Source organism: Ictalurus furcatus, chromosome 14, assembly GCF_023375685.1.
Source record: "Ictalurus furcatus strain D&B chromosome 14, Billie_1.0, whole genome shotgun sequence".
Taxonomy (NCBI): Eukaryota; Metazoa; Chordata; class Actinopteri; order Siluriformes; family Ictaluridae; genus Ictalurus; species Ictalurus furcatus.
In genome coordinates this window covers 6,187,674-6,207,386 of record NC_071268.1, presented here as the reverse complement: position 1 = coordinate 6,207,386, position 19,713 = coordinate 6,187,674, and the positions used below count along the sequence as shown (strand labels likewise).

The following is a 19,713-nucleotide window of genomic DNA, read 5'->3' as shown; positions in this document are numbered from 1 at the left end:
ATATATTACGTCTGAACACGAAACATAGTCGACTGGTCCGTCGTCGTGGTTACAGTATGCGCACCATCCGAGCTGCTTTTTTTTTTTTTTTTATCTTTCTTCTTCTTATCAATACGAAAAAGTGCTGATTTTTTTTTTTCCTCCCCATTCAAAAAGTGCTACGTGTTTTAATTAAATAACCGTCCAGCCATCCATTACGACGGCAACAATGATTGATGATGAGTAATTTTTGCTTCCTCCAAGCTGAGGAGCACGTCACTATGGCTGAATGTAATGTAAACACTGTTTCGTATCTCTAGTGCGAACGTGAGCGGTACGTTGTGTCTCCACGTGCTTTAAAGAAGCCCGTGATGATGCACCTCCACTTCTGTGTGTACAAATTCTCTTTCCCTCCGTTCCAGTCGAGCGTTCAGTTTGACGTCCGTGCGGACGTGTGCGTGTCGGGAACGTCCCCGGAGAGCGTGTCGCGCCTGTTAGAGGAGCTGGCGCGGTACGGCACACATTACCTTCGGCTGAGCCGCTTCTCTCTGGGCTCTGCTGATAAGAAAGGCCTGGTGTTTCAGGTAATGGCCCTCCATTCGGCGGCTCTAACCTTGGTTTTCGTCAAGGACGAGCCGCTGATAAGCGCCGCTCCGGAGTCAGATTTCTTTCCCCATCCTTAAATCTGTGTCCGTAATGGTGTTATTGTCTCCTGGCTGCGTCAAGGCGTTTACAGGTGGCCTGCGGCGCTATCTGCACTACTACAGAGCGTGTGTACTAAGCACACCCGCATCTCTCAGCCTCCTCACCATCGGCTTCCATTTCCGCAAGCTGGGCCGGCAGCTTAGGTAGGAGCCGCGGCGTTTTACAGCGTTCTAGCTTTATTTCGAGGGCAGACACTGGCGTGGTGATGCTTATTCCACCCTTTCGGTGTGTGTTTTAGGTACCTCGCAGAGCTGTGCTGCGTGGATGGTGCTGCCGGTGCGCGCCAGGCTGCGTTCCCTGTGGTGAGTAACATTTTACGGTTTCGTTTTAAATCATATACGAGGTACTGTTTGGTAACAGGTGGAGTTGTGCCGTTACCGTAGGGTGTGAAGCTTCTCTCGTACCTGTATAACGAAGCACAGAGCAACTGCAGTAACGAGAACTACCCTGTGCTGCTTTCTCTGCTCAAGAGCAGCTGCGAGCCTTACACACGGTCAGTGCTTGCCCCTCTCTCTCTCTCTCTCTCTCTCTCTCTCTCTCTCTCTCTCGCTTTATCTATCTGTCAATCAATCTACATATCTATCTATCAACCGATTCTAATTTTCGTGGCTATCTTGCGAGAAGTACAGCGACAGCTTTTTCGGCACACTTCCGCAGTCACGCTTTAAACGAAGCCAGTTACAGCCTGATTAAAACAAATTCTAAATTACGAGTCCCTCGCACGTAGTCTAACTTTGAATTACTTTCCTGCAGACCGCTTGGAAACGCACTCTCTGAAAGAGTTATTGATTTAGTCAGAAATGGATTTTTGCAGAAATGATTTCCAGGACATATGGTACATCAAGTTAATGGAGAAACGCCGGGGCTGATGGGGTTGAGGGTAATCTCGCGCCACTCTCGCCGAACATAGCGAGTCTCGGCTTAAATGATGATGTCGCCTCAGGCTCTACGTAGCAGATGCATGCCCTAGCAGATGAACATCTCTACGTTAAAAGGTCTCGCACATACCGGAACTTGTGTCACATTCCTACGCTGGGTAGTAGAGGTCGATAGTCATCGATAGTATCGGTAAAACCCACTGAGTTGGGCAGTACCTGCCGATTAACCGATTTAAATCGAGTGGTAGTTTTTAAAATTTTGACGTAACACAAAGTAAAATATCGCTGAAATTTATTACAAAGATAAACAGTACTGACTGTACCATGAAAACGTATACAGTGGGGGGAAATAAGTATTGAACACGTCAACATGTTTTTTCAGTAAATATATTTCCTATGACGTTATTCACATGAAATTTTCACCAGACATCAGTATTAACTCAAGAAATCCGGAAATATAAAGAACTCACAATGTTAAAGTCCATAAATGAAGTTATGTGTAATAAAGCTGAATGACACAGGGGAAAAAAAAAAAAAGTATTTATGTATCAATGTGAATAACCTCATTGGAAATATATTTACTGAAAAATAATGTTGACGCGTTCAATACTTATTTCCTCCACTGTATGTATACATCCAAACTGAACCAAAAATAACGCTCCAAACAACTGATAAAAATAAAGACCTCCAAAACGAATCCAAAAAAACACTTCAAATAACACGAGAAAATTGGTTCGGCGATGGTTTTTATTTCTCCTCTAGAGGCCGCTCTTGTAGCGTATAACGACAGCGGACCTTTCTCAGCCGCTCCCGTGAAAAACTGTTGATTATGGCTAATAACAGAGTTCCAGCAATCTGTTATCAGTGCTGATGATTAATCGGCGAAACCGAAGTCGGCGCTAAGCACACACACCCCTGTAAAAAGCCCACGTTTGTAGAACCGTAATTTGTTTGCGCGACGTATCGATCTGAATTATTTATGAATTCTCCTTTGCTCTTGGCGTTAATGACACTCTTGCCTCAGGCTGGTCACACGCTAGTGAAATGTGAGGCAGAGAGAATGTATGTGTAGTGTATTTTCTTCTATCAAACGACACCGAACCATATGAATCTGTTCTAAACCCTGTGTGTAGGTTTGTATCGGACTGGATGTACAGCGGATTCTTCAGAGACGTGTATAAAGAGTTCATGATCCAGGTGAACGAGGACTACCTCAGCTACAGAGGTGAAGCGTGCACGTTCCCTTTTAAGCAAGCGCTGCCTTTTAAACCACAACAAACGCATACTTCTTCATGCGAAGCGCAAACGCTGATTGATTTGAACTTCATTATACGTCCTGAGCACGTCTCGCTCTCTGTGCCTTTGTAGATAAGCATTTCTGGGTGCAGGGCTACACTCTGATCTCGCAGGACGCGGAGGACTGCGTGCCCGTGTTCCTCCGTCACATCGCCAACGATGTTTACGTCTGCGGAAAAACCATCAACCTGCTGAAAATCTGTTGCCCACAGGTCTGATGTTCAAAGTTAGCACGTTGCCGAGGGTCGTCGCAGAAACAAAGCTCTGCTAATTCCACAGCCTGTTAGCTGTTAGCTAATCGTTACGCTGCATCTGTGGCAGCCTGGGAAAACCCTTCACGGGAACTGATTTAGGCGTTTTTCTACTATATAATTCTAGTTCTGAAAATGACGCATCTGGCATGGATTTCAATCACAAGTTGAAATTCTTAGAATTTTTTAAAAATGTAAAGCCATGAGTGAAAAATAAGAAACGATTTCATTCATTACAGTGCAGGAGCAACTGTGCATATATGTCGTTTTCGCTAAACAACTTGATCATCACGTGACATTTGTGAGGCATGGCACTTGGCAAGCAAGCTTTTAGACATCTTAGGCAGACTGGCTGCATTTGTTAAACTAGTTCCTTACCCAGTGTCTTTGTAGGCAGAGATCCAAAATAAATGGCATGCATGGCCTGTTCCCTTCCCCCAGCCAGCTCTCTCCTATCCTACAACAACGATCAAGCGTGAAGGGTGATGGCTAGTACGGGCTTCCTCCGAGAGACATACAGTGGTGCTTGAAAGTTTTTGAGGTGTTCTATATTTCTGCATAAATATGACCTAGAATCATCGGATTTTCACACAAGTCCTAAAAGTAGACCAGGAGAACCCAGTTAAACAAATGAGACAAAAAAAAAATTACACTTTTTTTTTTTTATATATATACATTTACTTATTGAAGTATGCGAAAGTATGTGAACGTTTAGGATTAGCAGTTTGATTCGAAGGTGAAATTAGAGTCAGGTGTTTTCACTCAATGGGATGACGATCAGGTGTGAGTGAGTGAGCACCGTGTTTTATTTAAAGAACAGGGATCTGTTAGAGTCTGATCCTCACAAACACTCGTTTGTGGAAGTGTATCATGGCACGAACAAAGGAGATTTCTGAGGACATCGGTTTTGTGAATGTATGAGACCAAAATAGAAATTTTTGGTTTAAATGAGAAGTGTTATCCCATCTGTGAAACATGGTGGTGGTAGTATCATGATTTGGGCCTGTTTTGCTGCATCTGGGCCAGGACGACTTTCCATCATTGATGGAACAATGAATTCTGAATTATACCGGCGAATTCTAAAGGAAAATCTGTCCATGATATGAATCTGAAGAGAAAGTGGGTCATGCAGCAAGACAACGAGCCTAAACACACAAGTCGCTCTACCAAAAAGGGGTTAAAGAAGAATAAAGTTAATGTTTTGGCCAAGTCAAAGTCCTGACCTTAATCCAATAGAAATGTTGTGGAAGGACCTGAAGTAAGCAGTTCATGTGAGGAAACCCACCAACATCCCAGAGTTGAAGCTGTTCTGTACTGAGGAACGGGCTAAAATTCCTCCAAGCCGATGTGCAGGACTGATCAACAGTTACCCCAAAAGTTTATCTGCAGTTATTGCTGCGCAAGGGGGTCACACCAGATACTGAAAACTAAGGTTCACATACTTTTACTACTTGCGGATAATTTTCATAAATAGTAATAATTAAATGATCATGTATAATATTTTATGTCTCATTTGTCTAATTTTAGAACTTGTGTGAAAATGTGATGACGTTTTAGGTCGTATTTACGCAGAAATACAGAAGATTCTAAAGGGTTCATAAACTTTTAAACACCACCGTATAAAGCCAGCCACGCTCTGAGGAAAGTGCTGTCTGCCCTCTTCATCATGCATGAGCTCCTAGAAGCCTATGATTGGCTAGTATCGCTGTGATTGACAGGGGACACAGTAACGCCATCCATCCAGCCCGGAGAGCACGGCCATTTTTGCTCTCTCGGACCCCCGGCCGTGGATGGCTGTAGCGTTTTTTGGGAATCGAACTTGCGACGCGTCAAAGTTCGTTACAGACAAAATATCTGATTTTGCCCAACCCCATGTGGATTTTATTTTTCCAGATGTTTTCCAGAATCACATCTGATGGGTTTTCCCAGACCACCACGCAAATATTCATTGGGTCATCGCAACAGTTCTTGTTGGTTCTCCTGAATGCACTTACCGCTCAGAGAGAACATGAATAGTGGAGATTTGAAAACCACACTCAATGCCTGTTGCACAGTGGAGAAAATTATTTTTTTATAAAAGAACAGTGATCTGAATAGGAGGAATCAGGATTAAGCAAAGTGAGTGGCAGCAGTTCTGAAGGTGGAAATGAAACCGAAGCCAAGCACATTCATGTCCTTTTGTCTCTGGCAGCATTATATCTGGTCGGAGGTGCCTGTGCCACGCATCGCCGTGACATTCTCTCTGCGGGAGGTGGAGGAAATCGAGAGAGATTGCGCCGTGTACCGCGGCCGCATGGAGACCATCGCCAAACACAGCGCCATCAGCAGAGAGGAGCAGGTACTGCGCTGCCACTGACTGCAACACATTCACAGTGGTTTCTGAAACTGATGTTTTTTGGATTTAATGTAATACCGACCCACAGTGTTTTGTTTATTTATTTGTTTCTTTTCTGTGAAATGAGGCGTGTTTGAGGAAAAGCTTTGGTTCTTATACTCCTGTAATACAGAACGTCCAGCAATGCTTGGTTGTCTCGGTTGATTCTGGATGTGACTAAATGCACCGCTTCTCTGTTAAGGCGCTTTGCCGATCAGGGATAAATGAAGTATACAATCCATTAACACATTTTTAAGCGGAATGCAGGACATTTAACGCTAGGGGGCTGAAATGTGCTCGTTTTCTTTTATGACTCTCATCCTCATTCTTTTCCTCCCTATCTATTTTTCTCTCTCTCTTTCGTTCTTTAGGCGTTGCGTACCGAGCTGGCACGCCAAGAGCTCATCAATCAGGTCAGAGAGTCAGCAGCCAAGACGCTGGAGAGCATCCGAGGTCAGTGCGCGTCCCCTGCGCCGTATCCATCACGACACCTCTTCTCTATCTCTTCTCCATGCCGGCGAAATGAGATACGGCCAGTTATATAACAAATGCTGCGCTCTTAATGAAATATGTCATCAGCTTATTGAGCCTCGAGACGAGTGAGACAGGAAAATATGATCCCGAGCTGAAACGCGGGGTAGTCTGAAGTCTGCCGGAGGAGTTTTTAGACTGGTTGAGAAAAACTAAAGCACATTCTTGCCCCGAAGTTGATTCGTTAAAAGTGCGTTCCAGTTTTATTCCAGTTGGCCAAGCAGAACAATTAGCCAAAACCGAAGTACACATTTCTGATGCGCTACACATCTGCAGAGCCAAAAGTGCATTGCAGCTAGCGTTAGACCTCCTGATCAGATCAGGAGTGTGCACACGTTTTTCCCCGCAGGTAGAAGTCAGGCATTGATAAACACATGCGGCACTAATTGAGCGAGCCCGAAGGAAGTGAAAGGAAAAGAAAAGGCGAATTAATGACTTGCTGAGATCTTGCTGTGCTCTTGCACCCCCTTCAGGCCACCAGCTGTCACAGCGTCTGGCTGAGGAGGCTAAGAGGAGAGAGCGCTTTGAAGAGCTGAGGCATCAGCTAGAACTCGACCAAGAGGTGAGAGGTTCAGGAGACCGTAAGTGCGAAGATATAAACGAAAAACTGTGTGCTTAAAATGCATGAAGAGTGCTCATTAATTTACACCAGAGCGCTAAGTACCCTGTCTGGCCTCTTAGTCTCTGTACTTCACACACTTCAGACACAGCTCTGAGACCGGTCCAAGTTATGAATACGAAAGTAAAGTGTGTTGGATGAGATGTAAAAATTGATCGTACAGCTAGAAAGTATTTCGTATTGTAGAATAGTTTTCCTGATGTCATGGTAATATGGTACTTTGCGCTATAGCGGCCATTAGAGCAGAACTAGCGAGTTATGTTTCGGATTCGCAGATGCATCTGAAGCAAATAGCTCTGTTTTTTTTCCCTTTTAAGTTTCGGCCCAAACTTCAGATGATGTGACGGTATTATCCTTTTAGGCTGTTGTTCGCATGCATAGTTCTTTATGACCTCTGCTACATAGCTCCATTGATGTTTATTGCAGAGGAGGAAAGAGTATGATTTATGATTTATTCGCATTTAAAAATTCCATTAGTGAGTCCAGAATAGGAGTCTCTCTTTGTAATAATATAAAAGATTCTAATAATGAAAGATAAGGTGCCGGGGAAGGAATAAGCACATCAGTCTCTTGATCTTAAATCCAATTAATCTGTAACCCAGTTTTGGCTCTTCCATGGATGACATTACAATTAATGGACTAAGACTAAGAAATGTTTGTGATAAGAAAGCTTTACTTTACCTTAATCCTGTTTTAACAGCTGGCATTCATACAAATGTATCACCACCTTCCTTACTGATTTCGAATTGTTTTATATCATTCTGCCTGCCTTAATCAGCGAATGAATACATTATACACTGTACAGGGCTGTGTAATGTGACTACTGCAGATTTGTTCACTGTTACAGGTGCATCTTGGGTAAGCACACACGCATCAACTTCAGTATTGTCTCCTTTGGGTGCACAAGTGTATCCTGATATTTGAAGTCTTTTTATATAATTCCTGTCTCATATTTGTCAAAACATTCAACAGAAACAGATGGAGCTTTAAACACACCTACACGTATACTTGTGTACCGACAAGTAGCAAAACTGAAGTTAATCCACATTTGTATTTATATTATTCTGCAAAAGTCTTAGGCACCTTACCTGTCTATTTGATAAATAAAATAGAATGGAAAAATATAAATAAAATGAAATTACCTTCAAAAATTTCAAACTTTATATTTCAACTTTCAGTTTCAACTTTGTGTGTGTTTTTTTTATTACGTAATGAAACATTAATGCCTTATGTTTCATACCACAAACTGTTATTCCATCATCTTTATCATTTTAGATTTACTGTTAAGTATTATTTCTGTTTAAACACACACATGTGGCACCATGTTTTCTTTTAAACTAGGTAGGTAAGTAAGTAAGTAGGACTGTAAGTAGGTAGGTAAATTAGGTAAGTAGGTAAGAAAGTAAATAGGTAGGTAAGTAATTAGGTATGTAGGTAGGCAAGTGGGTAAGTAAGTAGTAAGTAAGTGGGAGGGTAAGTAGGTAGGTAGGTAAGCAAGTAGGTAAGTAGCTAGGCAAGTAGGTAAGTAAGTAGGTAGGTAAGTAAGTAGGTATGTAAGTAAGTTAGTAGGTAATTAGGTAGGAAAGTAAGTAATTAGGTAAGGAGCTAGGCAAGTAGGTAAATAAGTAGGTAATTAGGTAGGTAAGTAAATGGGTAATTAGGTAAGTAAGGAAGTATGTAAGTAAGTAGGTAGGTAAGTAATTAGGTATGTAGGTGGGTAAGTAAGTAGTAAGTATGTGGGAGGGTAGGTAGGTAAGTAAATGGGTAATTAGGTAGGTATGTAAGTAAGTAGGTAGGTAAGTAATTAGGTATGTAGGTAGGTAAGTAAGTAGTAAGTATGTGGGAGGGTAGGTAGGTAAGTAAATGGGTAATTAGGTAGGTATGTAAGTAAGTAGGTAGGTAAGTAATTAGGTATGTAGGTAGGTAAGTAAGTAGTAAGTATGTGGGGGGGTAGGTAGGTAAGTAAGTAGGTAATTAGGTAGGTAGGTAAGTAATTAGGTAAGGAGCTAGGCAAGTAGGTAAGTAAGTAGGTAATTAGGTAGGTAAGTAAATGGGTAATTAGGTAAGTAAGGAAGTATGTAAGTAAGTAGGTAGGTAAGTAATTAGGTATGTAGGTGGGTAAGTAAGTAGTAAGTATGTGGGAGGGTAGGTAGGTAAGTAAGTAGGTAATTAGGTAGGTAGGTAAGTAATTAGGTAAGTAGTTAGAGAAGTAGTTAAGTAAGTATGTAATTAGGTAAGTAAGTAGGTAGGTAAGTAGGTATGTAGGTAGGCAAGTGGGTTAGTAAGTAGGTAAGTAGCTAGGCAAGTAAGTAAGAAAATAGGTACGTAGGTAAGTAAGGAAGTAGGTAGGTAAGTAGGTAATTAGGTAAGTAAGTATGTAATTAGGTAAGTAGGTAGGTAAGTAATTAGGTAAGTAATTAGGTATGTAGGTAGGCAAGTGGGTTAGTAAGCAGGTAAGTAGCTAGGCAAGTAGATAAGTAAATAGGTAAGTAGGTAAGAAAGTAAGTAGGTAAGTAATTAGGTATGTAGGTAGGCAGGTAAGTAAGGAAGTAGGAAAGTAAGTAGGTAGGTAAGTAATTAGGTATGTAGGTAGGCAAGTGGGTAAGTAAGTAGTAAGTATGTGGGAGGGTAAGTAGGTAGGTAAGTAAGTAGGTATGTAAGTAAGTTAGTAGGTAATTAGGTAGGTAAGTACTTAGGTAAGTAGCTAGGTATGTAGGTAGGCAAGTGGGTAAGTAAGTAGTAAGTATGTGGGAGGGTAAGTAGGTAGGTAAGTAAGTAGGTATGTAAGTAAGTTAGTAGGTAATTAGGTAGGTAAGTACTTAGGTAAGTAGCTAGGCAAGTAGGTAAGTAAATAGGTAATTAGGTAAGTAAGTAGGTATGTAAGTAAGTTAGTAGGTAATTAGGTAGGTAAGTACTTAGGTAAGTAGCTAGGTATGTAGGTAGGCAAGTGGGTAAGTAAGTAGTAAGTATGTGGGAGGGTAAGTAGGTAGGTAAGTAAGTAGGTATGTAAGTAAGTTAGTAGGTAATTAGGTAGGTAAGTACTTAGGTAAGTAGCTAGGCAAGTAGGTAAGTAAATAGGTAATTAGGTAAGTAAGGAAGTAGGTAAGTAGGTAGGTAAGTAAGGAAGTAGGTAAGTAAGTAGGTTAGTAGGTAATTAGGTAGGTAAGTAAGTAATTAGGTAAGTAGCTAGGCAAGTAGGTAATTAGGTAAGTAGGTAGGTAAGTAGCTAGGCAAGTAGGTAAGTAAATAGGTAATTAGGTAAGTAAGGAAGTAGGTAAGTAAGGAAGTAGGAAATGAATTAGGTATGTAGGTAGGCAAGTGGGTAAGTAGCTAGGTAAGTAGGTATGTAAGTAAGTTAGTAGGTAAGTAAGTAATTAGGTAAGTAGCTAGGCAAGTAGGTAAGTAAGTAGGTAATTAGGTAAGTAGCTAGGCAAGTAGGTAAGTAAGTAGGTAATTAGGTAAGTAGCTAGGCAAGTAGGTAAGTAAGTAGGTAATTAGGTAAGTAGGTAGAAAGTATGTAGGTAGGTAAGTAAGTTGGTAGGTAAGTAAGTTAGTAGGAAATTAGTTTGGTAAGTAAGTAATTGGGTAAGTAAGTAGGTAAGTACATAGGTAGGTTAGTAGGTAATTAGGTAGGTGGGTAAGTAGCTAGGCAAGTAGGTAGGTAGGTAAGAGTATGTGGGAAGGTAAGTAAGAAGGTAAGTAATTAGGTATGTAGGTAGGCATGTGGTTAAGTAAGTAGTATGTAGGTGGTTAAGTAGGTAAGTAAACTAATAGGTAATTAAGTATGTAGGTATGTAAGTAGGTGGGTAAGTATGTAGGTAGGTAAGTAAGTTAGTAGGTGATTAGGTAGGTAGGTAAGAAAGTAGGCAAGTGGGTAAGTAAGTAGTATGTAGGTGGTTAAGTAGGTAAGTTAGTTAACAGGTAATTATGTAGGTATGTAAGTAAGTAGGCAGGTAAGTAAGTTAATAGGTAATTAAGTATGTAATTAAGTAGGTTAGTAGGTAATTAGGTAGGTAGGTAAGTAATTAGGTAAGTACATAGGTAGGTTAGTAGGTAAGAAAGTAGGTAGGTAGGCAAGTGGGTAAGTAAGTAGTATGTAGGTGGTTAAGTAGGTAAGTAAGTTAATAGGTAATTAAGTATGTAGGTATGTAAGTAAGTAGGTAGGTAAGTAAGTTAATAGGTAATTAGGTAGGTAAGTAAGTAATTAGGTAAGTAGGTAGGTAGGTAATAAAGTAAGAAGTTAGGTAAGTAATTAGGTATGTAGGTAGGCAAGAGGGTAAGTAAGTAGTATGTAGGTGGTTAAGTAGGTAAGTAAGTTAATAGGTAATTAAGTACATAGGTTGGTAAGTAAGTAATTAGGTGAGTACATAGGTAGGTTAGTAGGTAAGTACGTAAGAAAGGAAGTATGTAGGTAGGTAAGTTAGTAGGTAATCAGGTAGGTAAGTAAGTAATTACGTAAGTAGGTAAGTAAGTAGGTTATTAGATATGTAGGTAAGTACGTAAGAAGGTAAGTAATTAGGTAAGTAACTAGGTAAGCAGGTTAGTAGGTAAGTAAGTAATTAGGTAAGTAGCTATGCAAGTATGTAGGTAAGAAGGTAAGTAATTAGGTAAGTAAGTAGGTAACTGGGTAGGTAGGTAAGTAAGTATGTAGGTAAGTAAGTAAGAAGGTAAGTAATTGGGTAAGTAAGTATGTAGGTAAGTAAGTATGCAAGTAAGTGGGTAGGTAGGTAAGTATGTAGGTAAGTAAGTATGCAAGTAAGTGGGTAGGTAAGTAAGTAGGTAGGTAGGTGGGTAAACAGGTAGGTAAGTATAACTTATAACTTACTTACCCAACTACCTAACTATGTAAGTAAAAAATAAGTAAGTATGTAGTTAGGGAGGTAGAATGGAGTTTATGAAACGAGTCCATCACCAAGTTCCATAACTGTGATATGTAACTGCAGAAAGCGTGAATAACAGGAATGTGTTTGCAGTGGCGAAATGCTGTTAAAATGAAGCAGCAAGAGGATGACTACAGTTTTGCCCGAGAGCTTAGAGACAGAGAACAGAGGCTGCAGGCCCTCGAGGAGCAGCTGGAGCGCAGGGCACGGTAAGGCTGACGTTGTTCTGCATTTCCATTCCCACTGTAGACTTACTCATATTATTCCTGGTGTACACTACGAACTGTTGTTTTAAAGCTGTGTTAAGCCCACTGTGTGTATGTGTGTGTTCAGCATGGACCTGATAGCGCAATACAGTCGTCTGTCTGAGGAGGCAGCTAAGAAAGAGCGGAGGGCAATGTGGAAAGTACAGAGGTTGAGACTACATGAAGCCCGAGTAAACTTCCTAGAGCAGGACCAACACACCATACAGGTCTGCTAAAGGCTGTTTTGTAGCGGTTGTAGCAGTATAATTTATTCAGATTATTCTGAATCAGTGGCAAAACGGCTTTATTATTGTACCACAAGTTCATCTAGACTATTATTTTACTATTAGTGCTTTTCCACATTACAGTGCAGCATGGCTCATTTCGGTGAATTAACCATAATCATGCATTTTGTCTCAATTTCGGTGAGGAAAAAAAAAGTTTTCAGTAGTGTAGTGGTTCCCAGTGTACCTTTAGAGAAACTCCTCCTACTTTCACAGGTAGCACTATGTAATGAAAAAAACAGTCACACACTCAGCCAGGATTCGCTATTAAGTCATCCACTGAAAAAGCAATATTAACACAACGCTAGATCAGTTCTCTTGTGATTTTGCCTTGTTTATGTTTAGAGTGTAATGTAATTGTGACTGGTTATATTCCAGGTTCTGCTTGTGAGATATCCTTTAGGACAAGAATGCCCCATTCAGGATCCAGCTCTTACAAAGAAACCACCTCAGGATCAGCAGGTCTGTGGCCAGATATATTTTCGATAGAATTGTGTGTGTGTGTGTTTTTTTTTGGGGGGGGGGGCGGGGTCAACTCGCTATAACTTGCTCCTGTTGTTTTGCAGGAATCCCACACTCCTGAGATACAAATGAAAAATCTGACCATGAAGCAAGAGCTCACTGCTCTTTCTGATTCAACTCTGCCTCCTCCTTGCCCTCCTGCAGTTCTCCCCCCCTCCACCAGGAACTTCGATGCTCTGATCTCTGATCAAAATGACATTACAGACTTCCTCACAAAACCTCCACATCCCATGGACAGTACGGCAGTAACCCAGGCTCTACAGGACATCGGCTGTGACCTGTCCGAATTCTCTAAAAACCCTGATTCAGACTATGACTTCTCCTCCCCCTACAGCCCTCTGGAATGCCTTAGGCCCCAGTCCCGCTCTGCTCATCCCTCCCTCTCCCACCAAGTCCCAGAGCCTGGGGCAAGTCAACATGGCCATCCTTCACAGAATTCACGTCATCTGGAGGATAATGCTGCCTCGGGGCATACGTCGTACGCTAGTCCGAGTGAATTACAGCCAGCGAAAGAGACACAAGAGCAAAATGTGGCCACAAATAAATGTCAGGAGACAAATAAACTGCCTAAAGAGAAGATGTTAAATGAAGAACAGAAGGAACCTTCAGCATGTGCTGTGGATTTGGAGCCAAAACCACCAACGGATAGTATAGCAGAGGAGGCCAAAGCTAGTGAGCAGCTTGCTCAGCCCCTTCGGACATCAGCTGAGCAAATTCCAATAGATCTCACTCTGATCACTGGCAGTAGCCAAGACTCTGATCTCCAAAGCAAATCTAAGAACAATGTCTCAGGGGTAGCTAGTGTTTCCTCCTCCAATACTGCCCAGGGTCATTCTATTAATGCTGACATAAGGACTGGCGGGCTTGTTTCTGATGCTACCGTGGTCATTCCCTCACCCAGTATCCATGGTCATGCTTCTGATGCTCATATTAAGGTTGGAGAGCATGTTTCTGAGGTTACCATGGCTGTTCCCTCCAGAAATATCCATGGTCATGTTTCTGATGCTAATATTCAAGTTGGAGAGCTTGTGTCTGATGTTACCATGGCTGTTCCCTCTCGAAATGTCCATGGTCATGCTTCTGATGCTAATATTATGGTTGGAGAGAATGTTTCTGAGGTTACCGTGGCTGTTCCTTCCCGAAATATCCATGGTCATGCTTCTGATGCTAATATTATGGTTGGAGAGCTTGTGTCTGATGTTACCATGGCTGTTCCCTCCAGAAATATTCATGGTCATGCTTCTGATGCTAATATTATGGTTGGAGAGAATGTTTCTGAGGTTACTGTGGCTGTTCCCTCCAGAAATATCCATGGTCATTCTTCTGATGCTAATATTATGGTTGGAGAGAATGTTTCTGAGGTTACCGTGGCTGTTCCCTCCAGAAATATCCATGGTCATGCTTCTGATGCTAATATTATGGTTGGAGAGAATGTTTCTGAGGTTACCGTGGCTGTTCCCTCCAGAAATATCCATGGTCATGCTTCTGATGCTAATATTATGGTTGGAGAGAATGTTTCTGAGGTTACCGTGGCTGTTCCCTCCAGAAATATCCATGGTCATGCTTCTGATGCTAATATTATGGTTGGAGAGAATGTTTCTGAGGTTACCGTGGCTGTTCCCTCCAGAAATATCCATGGTCATGCTTCTGATGCTAATATTATGGTTGGAGAGAATGTTTCTGAGGTTACCGTGGCTGTTCCCTCCAGAAATATCCATGGTCATGCTTCTGATGCTAATATTATGGTTGGAGAGAATGTTTCTGAGGTTACCGTGGCTGTTCCCTCCAGAAATATCCATGGTCATGCTTCTGATGCTAATATTATGGTTGGAGAGAATGTTTCTGAGGTTACGGTGGCTGTTCCTTCCCGAAATATCCATGGTCATGCTTCTGATGCCCATATTCAAGTTGGAGAGCATGTTTCTGAGGTGACCACACCCACTGACTCCCGTAGCGTCCATGGTCATGTTTCTGATGCCCATATAAAAAAAGGAGAGCTGGTTTCTGAGATTCTTACTCCTCTACCTTCACAAAAGATCCATGGTCATGCTTCTGATGCTTATATTAAGGTTGGAGACCATGTTTCTGAGGATACCATGGCTGTTCCCACCCCAAATATCCATGGTCATGCTTCTGATGCTTATTTTCAAGTTGGAGAGCTTGTTTCTGATATTACAGTGGCTGTTCCCTCTCGAAATGTCCATGGTCATGCTTCTGATGCTCATATTCAAGTTGGAGAGTTTGTTTCTGAGGTGACTTCACCCACTGCCTCTCGCAGTGTCCATGGCCACGTCTCTGATGCCCATATAAAAATAGGAGAGCTGGTTTCCGATGTTCTTACTCCTCTACCGTCACAAAATATCCATGGTCATGCCTCTGATGCTCATATAAAGATTGGTGAGCATGTTTCTGAGGTACCTACCTTAACCCCTTCACCTAATATCCACGGCCATGCCTCTGATGCTCACATAAAGGTGGGTGAGTATGTCTCAGACGTTGCTCTATCTCGCCCTCGTTGGAGCAAACATGGCCACTCTTCAGACAGCACTCTTAAGGTTGGCTGTCTGATGCCGAAAGCTCAACCAACACATTCCCCATTGCCAGGCAGTGCTTATGGTCACTCCTCAGACTCCACACTAAAGGTCGGCTGTGTCGTATCTGGTTCAGACCCGGTGCTTTCCCCACTCCCTGGTAGTGCCTATGGGCATTCGTCAGACTCGACACTGGGTGTGGGGTGTGTGGTGATGGGGCCACAGGTCCCTAAGCAGCCGCCTCTCCCGGGTAGTGCCTATGGGCACTCGTCAGACTCGACACTAGGCTTGGGGTGTGTGGTGATGGGGCCACAGGTCCCTAAGCTGCCCCATCTCCCGGGTAGTGCCTATGGGCACTCGTCGGACTCGACACTGGGCGTGGGCTGTGTGGTGATGGGGCCACAGGTCCCTAAGCAGCCCCCTCTCCCTGGTAGTGCCTATGGACATTCCTCTGACTCTAGCCTGGGTGTAGGCTGTGTGGTGCAGGGGATCAGGCCTGGAAGCTCTTATAGTGAAGACCCTCAGACAGGATCCAATCTGCCCCCAGACGACAAGAACAAGCAAGACAGCCAAGACGCACAGGGTAAGAATAAGACATGTACTGATATTATGTTTTCAAGTAGCTGGTTGGTGATTGGAAGAGTCAAAAAAATGATTTTCTTTGCCATATCTCCACCTCTTCTTGGCAAAGCCTCAGATTTGGTGGAATCTCAGGTGTTGGTATACGCTGTATCATGTAGAGCATTATACATACAAATGATTACTTGAAATGGATTCTCAGCTTTGATATAAAACACATCTGGGCTTTAAAATGGTGCTTTTGCTTTAGCACTCATTGGAGAGTGAGCTGACTAGTTACATATAGTACCTTGACAGCCTTTTGCTAGTTAGATGACAAATCATAAAAGTTAGCCACAGGACAGAGGACGTATAGATCGGTAGCCGAGTCCCAGTGTAAACAGAATCGTCAAGATATTTCCCCGTGATCGCAGTATAACGTGCCGGGTGAATATGGGGCGGTAAGTTTTGTCATATCAATCATATTGTGACACTTGAACACATTTTCATAATACATGATATCACAATATTTATACTTGCTACCAAAGTTCCAGTAAAACAGCACTGCTGTACTATAAGAACAGTGACAAACTGCTATATATAAAATATAAAATATGTATATGCGTGTGTGTGTGTATATGTCTTGGCACCTACAAAAATAAATAAGGAAAATGAACTGATACAAGAAACGATTTTAACTTCCAATCGATGTTCTAAAGTACTGATGAAATCCACAACACATTGAGGAAAGTGTATGGTCAGATCATGTATCGCAGTATTGACATAACATTGTAATATTACCCATCCCAAGCTGTAGAACATATTAATCTTTAGCCACAATGATATTTTTATTAAAGGTTGCAGGTATGCTCCCCATCCACACTGATTTCATATCTGAAATGTGAAAGTTTTTGTGATGTGACCAAGCTGCGTTTAAATTCGCCATAGAAATGTTCAGCATATGTTTCTGCCACAGCTGCTTCCCAAACTCAGCTGCTCAATCTGGGTGAGGGTCTCGCTGCCTGGGCCCAGGGGTTAGGACTGTCCCCGTCCGAGAGACCAGAAGATGACTACCTCCTCAAGCTGGCCTCTCAGTACCACGCTGAACAGTACGAGGATTCCTTCAGGCAGATGAGTGAGTGTCTTTCAACTAGGGATGCACCGAAATGAAAATTCTTGGCTGAAACCGAATATGATAAAAAAACTTGGCCAAAGGCCGAATACCGAACACGTTTTTTTTTTTTTTGCGTTTTTTCCATTTATTTTGTCATTTTTTCACCATTCCATAAATTCAATAGTCAAAATGTGCTTTTAACTATTTTGTCTTGCTTTTCAAAGAAAAAAATCAATTACAAAAACTACAATTTCAAAATATTTATTTAACGCTGAACATTTTTTTTTCATTCCAGCAGGCATAGGCTACCAACAAGGCACAATATAACTTGAAATAAATAAATGAGTAAAATAAAAATATTTTGATGTGCTCATCTTTGAGCCCCCCTTGAATAGCCGATGTTAGGCCTATAACTGACTGCTGAAAGAATGGAACACACTGCAGCCTACAACAAAAAGGTGCATTGACAAGAGTGCAAAAAATGGTTCTATTGGGTTCTATTCGGCTGATTATATTGGGGATATATACCGCTCGCCTCCCTGTACGCCTCACGGAGTATTATAGTAGATATAGTATAGTTAGATATGTTGTTAATGTTATGTCCCTTGATAGATTTAGTTAGTTTAAACTATAGATCAGTTCATTTAGTCCCTGCTGGTTTTCCTCTCCCAGTCCATAGCACTAGTTCGTGTTTCTTGTTTTGTGTTTTGACCCTGTTTTCTGTGACCGTGACTTTGATTCCCTTTGCCTGTCTTGACTACGTTTTTTGGATTACGATTTGGATTTGCTGCCTGCCCTTAAATAAATACGTCTTTACCTGCTTCCGTACTCTACTCCCTTACGATGTGACGGAAACAAAACAAACCCACATGTCCACAGTACACCTCCAAGGGCACGTAGCTCGTGCATGTAGCTTGTGCGTGCATGCACGCACTCCCTCATCGAGGTCGTGACGTTAGCGCGTCTCACTCTGGTTGTTAGGCTATTTGGTAGCTTCATCAAACACGTCATTGTTCGGTCAAATTTATTTCGGTCGCCGAACATTCGGTGCATCCCTACTTTCAACTTTAGCATCATGATTAATGTTACCTTTGAGCATGTTGCATGTGATTATTACAAGGCTTGAGTTGTTAGCAGGTCACCTACACTGAATCTGAGTTAATGCTTTGACTGCACGTGTGTGTCGGTCAGTGTCAGCCCCCGACGCACAGCTCCTGCAGCAGGTGACCCGCGGGCCGAACGTTCTGCCAACGGACTCGTCTCTGCACTGTGCTACAGACTCTACTGCTGTGCAGCTCAGCGAGATGATGCCCCTCCCTGTACTCATGAAACACTCTGTCACAACCCCACTCATCACACAGTGAGTGCATTAACAATGTTGTTAAAATGCTAATTGCTTTTTTTTTTTTTTTTTTTTGCTAAGTAGGTTTAGAGGTGGCTTTGTTCCATTATCACTTCAGTTATAGTCAGTGATTTTGACAGGTTTAGATGATGCTAGCAGTTTTGAGAATTAAAATACAAACTAATGCAACCTCTCATAGGAGTTTTGAATGCTAGAGTTTTTGACAGGTTGAATGTGTGTGTGTATGTATGTGTACATATGTGTGTGTGTGTGTGTGTGTGTGTGTGTACAAGTTAAAAGCTCATCTGTGAAGTCTACTCTTCCCAAAAAGCTTCCTTATCCAGTGTTTTTAGGGCCGTGAGAAAACACAAAATGTAGTGTTTTTGTTAGTGTCCAGACTTGCCTCTTGTGTGTGCACCAAAATAAATGCATGAGCCCCCCCCCCCCCCCCCTTTCGCTCTCTCTCTCTGTCTCTCTCCCCCTCTCCTGTCCTTCTCCTCAGTTTGTCGATGGTGAATAAGGCTGTGGTGGATTATTTCTTTGTGGAGCTGAGCGTGAAGAAGCACTTTGAAGCTTTGAGGCACTTCTTACTGATGGAAGACGGGGAATTTGCGCTGTCACTTACAGACCGGCTGTTTGAGAAGGTGAGAGCAGAACATCAATTGGCCACCAGCCTGAAAAGACCTCATTTGGAGCATGATCCTGGAGAGGGAAGACGTTTCCTGTTTTACATTCTGTAAAAGAACTTTTATTGCGGTTTCCATTTGCCAGAGATCAAGAGATGTATTTGTGTGTGTGTGTTTGTGTGTGTAGTTGGGCAGTGGACAAACCCCTGGTGAGCTGCTGACTCCCCTGGTGCTGAACTCCATCCTGAACAAGGCCATGCAGTACAGCGTGCACGGCGACAGTGAGCTGGCCACTAACTTCACGTTTGCATTACGCTACCTTCCCGAGGTGTTCCATCCCCACGCTCCCGACTCACTCAACTGCCTCGAGCTGCGCTACAAGGTCACACAAAGACATCTCTATCTCCAGTCCTCTCTCTCTCTCTCTCTGCTTTGTTAATCTCATCCACTGTATACACTAGGCTCTCTTTTTATAACCACCAATTTTTAAAAACAGGACAGATATGATGCATGATGATTGTTGTCAAGGTGGACAGTAAAGTTTATATATATATATAATGATTTATTTATTTACATATTTATTTAAATCATAAATAATAATAAACTAACGTGGTGCCCAGTCCAGTGTTTGGGTTGCTGGGAAACACTACTGACTTGATCGTAACCGATAAATGATTGCTGGAACGGTTATCCCCGCTTGCGTCCGTCGAGAAGGGTCTGCTGTCATTATACGGTACGAGAGCGGCCTCTAGAGGCGAAATAAAAACTATTGCTGACAAATTTTGTTGCGTTATTTGAAGTGTTTTTTTTTTTTATTCATTTTGGATATTTTGAGTGTTATTGTTTGGTTGTACTTCTTTAAATCTATAAATATTAATATATATTAACTTTGAATCATTTAGAAAAAGTACAGTACATTTTTCATGGTGCCGTCAGTTACTGTTTATTTCCGTAATAAAGTTCAGCAGTGTTTTACTT

At 42.1% G+C, this 19,713-nt stretch overlaps 1 protein-coding gene and 1 long non-coding RNA gene across 10 annotated transcripts in view; both read left to right on the top strand.

Moving 5' to 3' along the window:
- Window positions 1-19,713, top strand: part of tubgcp6 (tubulin, gamma complex associated protein 6) — a 31,320-nt gene that overhangs the window by 7,936 nt on the left and 3,671 nt on the right. The window contains exons 5-21 of the mRNA XM_053640981.1: window positions 402-563; window positions 706-827; window positions 923-986; window positions 1,068-1,177; window positions 2,696-2,787; window positions 2,931-3,070; window positions 5,301-5,447; window positions 5,855-5,936; window positions 6,488-6,576; window positions 11,607-11,722; window positions 11,847-11,985; window positions 12,421-12,504; window positions 12,609-15,678; window positions 16,630-16,788; window positions 17,959-18,127; window positions 18,612-18,753; window positions 18,923-19,117. Coding sequence (XP_053496956.1) covers window positions 402-563; window positions 706-827; window positions 923-986; window positions 1,068-1,177; window positions 2,696-2,787; window positions 2,931-3,070; window positions 5,301-5,447; window positions 5,855-5,936; window positions 6,488-6,576; window positions 11,607-11,722; window positions 11,847-11,985; window positions 12,421-12,504; window positions 12,609-15,678; window positions 16,630-16,788; window positions 17,959-18,127; window positions 18,612-18,753; window positions 18,923-19,117 — 5,082 coding nt within the window. The remainder of the gene's footprint in view (window positions 1-401; window positions 564-705; window positions 828-922; window positions 987-1,067; window positions 1,178-2,695; window positions 2,788-2,930; window positions 3,071-5,300; window positions 5,448-5,854; window positions 5,937-6,487; window positions 6,577-11,606; window positions 11,723-11,846; window positions 11,986-12,420; window positions 12,505-12,608; window positions 15,679-16,629; window positions 16,789-17,958; window positions 18,128-18,611; window positions 18,754-18,922; window positions 19,118-19,713) is intronic.
- On the top strand, window positions 7,868-11,010 carry LOC128617819 (uncharacterized). 9 transcript variants are annotated; one of them, XR_008387604.1, is made up of 6 exons: window positions 7,868-8,882; window positions 9,306-9,412; window positions 9,565-9,795; window positions 9,852-10,035; window positions 10,084-10,111; window positions 10,159-11,010. It is a non-coding gene; the product is annotated as an uncharacterized LOC128617819 (long non-coding RNA). The 9 variants fall into 9 exon arrangements; XR_008387606.1 differs by having other exon boundaries at window positions 7,868-8,118; window positions 8,171-8,882; window positions 9,852-11,010; XR_008387601.1 differs by having other exon boundaries at window positions 7,868-8,385; window positions 8,454-8,882; window positions 9,852-11,010.